Source organism: Aristolochia californica, unplaced genomic scaffold (genome assembly GCF_029961685.1).
Source record: "Aristolochia californica isolate CCGP_79_NKW_82.1479 unplaced genomic scaffold, dmAriCali1.0.hap1 SCAF_14, whole genome shotgun sequence".
Taxonomy (NCBI): domain Eukaryota; kingdom Viridiplantae; phylum Streptophyta; class Magnoliopsida; order Piperales; family Aristolochiaceae; genus Aristolochia; species Aristolochia californica.
Window position 1 is genome coordinate 6,891,780 of NW_027181815.1, and position 4,710 is coordinate 6,896,489.

General features: G+C 38.2%; 1 protein-coding gene across 1 annotated transcript; it reads right to left on the reverse strand.

Moving 5' to 3' along the window:
- Positions 1-1,009: 1,009 nt before the first annotated feature.
- LOC137950474 (uncharacterized) lies at positions 1,010-4,120 on the reverse strand. The gene is made up of 4 exons (XM_068796954.1): positions 3,964-4,120; positions 3,338-3,886; positions 1,745-1,810; positions 1,010-1,534 (listed from the first exon to the last, which is right to left on the reverse strand). The coding sequence occupies exons 1-4, from the start codon at positions 4,045-4,047 to the stop codon at positions 1,475-1,477; spliced, it is 759 nt and encodes a 252-aa protein (XP_068653055.1). The 5' UTR covers positions 4,048-4,120; the 3' UTR covers positions 1,010-1,474.
- Positions 4,121-4,710: the final 590 nt, after the last annotated feature.

Consider the following 4,710-nt stretch of genomic DNA (forward strand, 5'->3'; position numbering starts at 1 on the left):
TTTGAGGAATTTTTACTTCTAAAAGTCTTGGAGCTGCATTCATTGTGCCGTTTCCTACCCTCATCCCCTGTCAGGCATGTGTAATTGACTGAATAGAAGCAATTCAAAAGGAAGTTTCTACCGTGGGGAGTCTTAGAAAATTTTTACACCCTGCTTGTTAAATGGGAAGCAGTATGTGTCAAAAGAAGAAAGATGGGAGTTTGGGCACAAGGAGGCCGAAGCTAATAGATGAAGCTTTCTGCACCAAATGGTTATGACAGAGAACAATTCCCAAAGTTATACAATATAGCTTGAACAAAGAAGTTAGGGGAACCAAATCAACATGGAACTTCCAGTTCAAGAGGGTATGAAATGATATGGAAGGTACTGACACGTCAGAATAGCTCAGGAAGCTTGATGCTAGGTCTCAGGAAGGAATATAATAATTGGCCAGTTTGGACATTTTGAAATACAAGCGTCTTTTAGAAGCCTCCCACTCATGAAGCACCAAACAAACTATGTCATCCTGAGTCAAATAGGCTATCAAACCAAGTTCACCTCGGTTTAACCCGTCCCAGTCACCTACTCTAACTAAAAAGATTTTCTAGTACTTTATACACAATTATTCCTCTGTCACCATCTTGCAAAATTTTCTAGACTCCCACATCGTCTTCCTGGACTAGACCATTAGATTTTTCCCAAGGGTAATTCTACATGAGCACCAGTCTACTGTTGGAAAACTTGACACCTGATGCTAGTGGTGAAAATGTTGCAAAGTCAATGACAATCTAGGGTTTGTTTAGGTACAATTAATAAATCAATGAATGGATGGTTACAATCGCGCATAAGTTTTGACTTTCTTGAACTGCAGCAAGATTGGAATTAGATTTCTCACTTTGACATTTATAAGTTGTACTTTAAGAAAGGGACTGATCATGCTGATGTGAGTGTTTCATCTCACCATTCCACACCAAACCTTATTCAATATTAACTATGCAAAAGTGCTAAGATCAACCTGTAAATTGGACAGTCATCGACCTCATATAAGGAAAAAAACAATTGAGTTATTGTGCCGAGATAATTATGATGATACAAACAACAAAGACATACAGCTCTACTCGTCAGATTACTTTTGCAGGAAACACTGAGCACTGTCCAGGCCCAACCCCTTCATATTCCATTCAACTGGACATGAAAGTATACCAACTGTAATGAGATTTTGGCAATAAGTTACGGTTAATCCCTACCCAAACAAAAGTGAATATCCTCTGTGACTTCGAGATTGAGCTCCCCCCTTCAATCACATTATTATATTGAAAGGCTCATAGAATACAAATGACCATCCTCATCTGGTTCCTCTCAACCTTCGATAGTGTCTTAAGTATCAACCCAGTTTGATAAGTGTTTAGTAAGCTGACAGATGTTGAAACTTGTCACTAAGGTCTCACTAGTTCATGAAAGAAACAAGGAATTGCCTGAACAGGAGAATTGCTGTTCAATGGTCTTCTTCATTCGGACCAGGACAATTGGCTGACAATGCCTCCATTGATTCATACTGTATAAAAGTAAGTACGCATGTGGATTAAGAAAGTTTTAAAATCAATCAATATAAGAAATTTCACACAATTGAATGAAGATTAAGGAAAAATCAGTATCAAGATAAATACTGGAGCTTTTTTTAATTTTAAATTCATTAAAAAAAAATACTGGAGCATAAACTCGACTGAAAATATTGAACATGGATCCAGCAGTACAAACAGCTCACCTTACACCCACAGTACAAGCAGTAATGATGTTCATCCCTTAGCTTTATCAGTACATCCAGTAAGTCCTACAAATCAAGTGGACAATCAACCTCCTAAGAACAAAGATTGATGAATGGCAACAAATTCCAAGTTAGGTGGTCCAAGAGCAAGTCATTGGAAGCAATTCTGATGCTCCAGAAATAATTGAAGAAACTTTTGCAAAAGTTAATGTTAGTAACATGAAGATACACCTAAGTTTCTAAAGCCACATGAGGTGATTACTCTGATAATTCATTTCAGCTGTCTCTGCAACCACCATTCTATAAACTGATTCAATTCTACTCTATCAAAAATATGCCAAGACCTATTCGGAAAGTCACAAGTTAAACAAAAAACACTATTTTTTCTCATTGTCACTGAAAAAATAAACAAAACACAAAATACAAGTGGGAGAACTATGCAATAGCAGTTCCTTTCAAAATCACAACATCAAAGTCATACTCACTGTGGCCCTGGCAGTAATATAAGGGCAAAGTCATAACAGCATGTACAGAAACAAGTTACTCCCAAAGTGGAATAAAAAGCCTATCTAATTTTTTTTGGACACTCCAAAATGATCAAACCAATGAAACTCAAGAGGCCCTGGAAGATGAATAATTGGTGAAACAGTTTTTTCCTGTAGGCAGCTTCAAGGCTCTTGAGCAAAAATTACTTCCAAGAATTTGTCAGTTGATAAATCAGTACTTTACTGTGACCAAAAATGAAAACTTTTTTTTTTTTTTCTGAATGTCGCACTATTTTCAAGCCACCGTTGTCACTAGAACAGAGCCAAGAAACCTCCCAATACACATACAAGGAAAACAGTAAAACAGTACATACACAGGCATGAGGCAGCATACACTCAAAGTGGAACAGAGAGCCAAATAAAGTTCTATTGGGAAAATTCTTTTGTTTTTTTAGAATGAAATTTAAAAATTTGAAACTACTTGAACTCATACCCCTTTCTCGCATGACCACCAACTTGCCTTGATCAAATTGAACAATTTTTCATGCCCATGCAAATAAAAAATTAGATAATTTAATGACCCTTTGAGTGTATGCTGCCTTGAACTCATACCCCTTTCTCGCATGACCACCGACTTGCTTTGATCAAATTGAACAATTTTTCATGCTCATGCAAATAAAAAATTAGATAATTTAATGACCCCTTGAGTGAGTATAATATGAAAGACGTGAGAAAGCACCCCCGCTTTCTGATCATATAATTCACATGTTTAAATTCCCATTAAAATTTAGTCAAAACCTGATAAACTATAAAATTATTTGCATAAACACCAATCTCCTCAAATCTGGGAAGTGGGAAGGATGCAGCATTGTTGAAATTGCTCCTTGAACACTTAGCCTGGTTCCCGGGGCAGAGCTATTTTTGGAACGAAAATGAAGCCACACCATCAAAGTTTAGCAGTGCTAATCACAGGACCAAGACTAAAAAACTTGTTCAATAAAGTTTAAACCGAAACATTTCCACCCTAACAGAGACTGTCATATGCAACTCGAAATTGGAAATATAAATCCAAGGAAGTTTAGTGAAACTCATCAGTAAGAAAACGTACCTCTTCTGTGATGACTTGCTCCTCTTCTTCCTCTGGTTTCTCGTCGCCATCATTCTCCTCATCGCTGCCTTTCTCAGGCTCCATAATTTCTTTATTTTCCAACTGCATAAGTGCCATCTTGGCCTTATTGAAATCTGCAACAATTCGACGGTTTCTCCAGTGCGATTTTAGCCGGACACCAAACTCAACCCTCAAATCCTCTTCCTTCCTCCTTTTCTTCTCGAATTGAAGCTTTCCCTTTTTCTCCTTCTCCTTCTCCGGGTCTTCTCTTCCCAGGCCGGCTCGAGACCGTCGTATCTCCAACCCGATCGGCTCTACTCGCCCGAGGCCGCCTCGTCCCAAGGCCGAACCGGGCTTGTATCCCATCTGTTGTAGCATCTTGAACCCCACATTCGAGGGGGGGATAGCCGATTCGCATTTCGCTAGGGTGTGCTGGTCTTCTTCTCGCTGCTTTAGTTCTCTATCGATTTTGCGCTTCTCTTGCCAGTTCTGTGGTTTGGGCTTCTTGTCCTTAGAGGGCGGTAAAGCAGGGGATGTTTTTTTCGATATCTGCAGAGAAAGCACAATTAGAGATTCTGCCTTTTGGCCGTAACAGACGAGGGAAAGACGAACTCCAAAACAGTCACCTTCATAGGAGGGTCTGGGATTTCAGGAGGAAGAAAAAGAGAAAGATCCCCCATGTAATCTTCTTCTTCATCTTTCCGCGACATCGACTATACGATGCCAAGACTCAAGAATTGGAGTAGATATGAGCAGCCAGTTCGGAGGGAGGAGGGCACTCGAGCGAGATTATTTGCGCTCTCGTTCGCGATTTGGATAATCGGATATACGTTTAAAGCCTAGTGCTAGAGTCACGTTCAGCCTAACCAACTCGTAAATTATTAGAGCTCAACTCATTCAACAACAAATTAAGTAGATTTTTCAAAGTTCAGCTTGTTACACAAATTTTCTTATGAGAATACATTTTTCCTAATTATTCTCATCAATTTACTCTTTAGTTGATTAATGATTACTCTTATTTAGCACAAACTTTAAAGATGATCAGTGATTCAGTCCTGCATCCTGCCCTCGATATCGGATGTTGTTGTTTGCCAAAATAAACGCTATTGATAGAGAAGTTTGTTCTTTTTATATCTATTAAGCTAACTATTGTATATTAGTATGTTCCATTGCAAAGTCTTAGATCCCTCTATGATATGCAGTTCAATGATATTAAACTCATCACCAAATTATCTCTATTTATTTTTGTGACTTTTTAATTTTTGTAATTTTACATGTATCTTGAGTACAAACTTGGTTTGAGCTCGAACTAGAACTTATTTAAAAATTTTGAACTCGAGCTCGATTTCTATTTAAGGTTCGTCTTTGAGCTT

Bases quoted from the DNA above. Each gene is read 5' to 3' on its own strand.
- LOC137950474 (XM_068796954.1), bottom strand. From the start codon at position 4,047: ATGTCGCGGAAAGATGAAGAAGAAGATTACATGGGGGATCTTTCTCTT. The intron at 3,887-3,963 runs GTGACTGTTTTG...CTTTCTCTGCAG, and splicing joins TCCCAGACCCTCCTATGAAG to ATATCGAAAAAAACATCCCC. The intron at 1,811-3,337 runs GTACGTTTTCTT...CTTGATTTGTAG, and splicing joins AGCAAGTCATCACAGAAGAG to GACTTACTGGATGTACTGAT.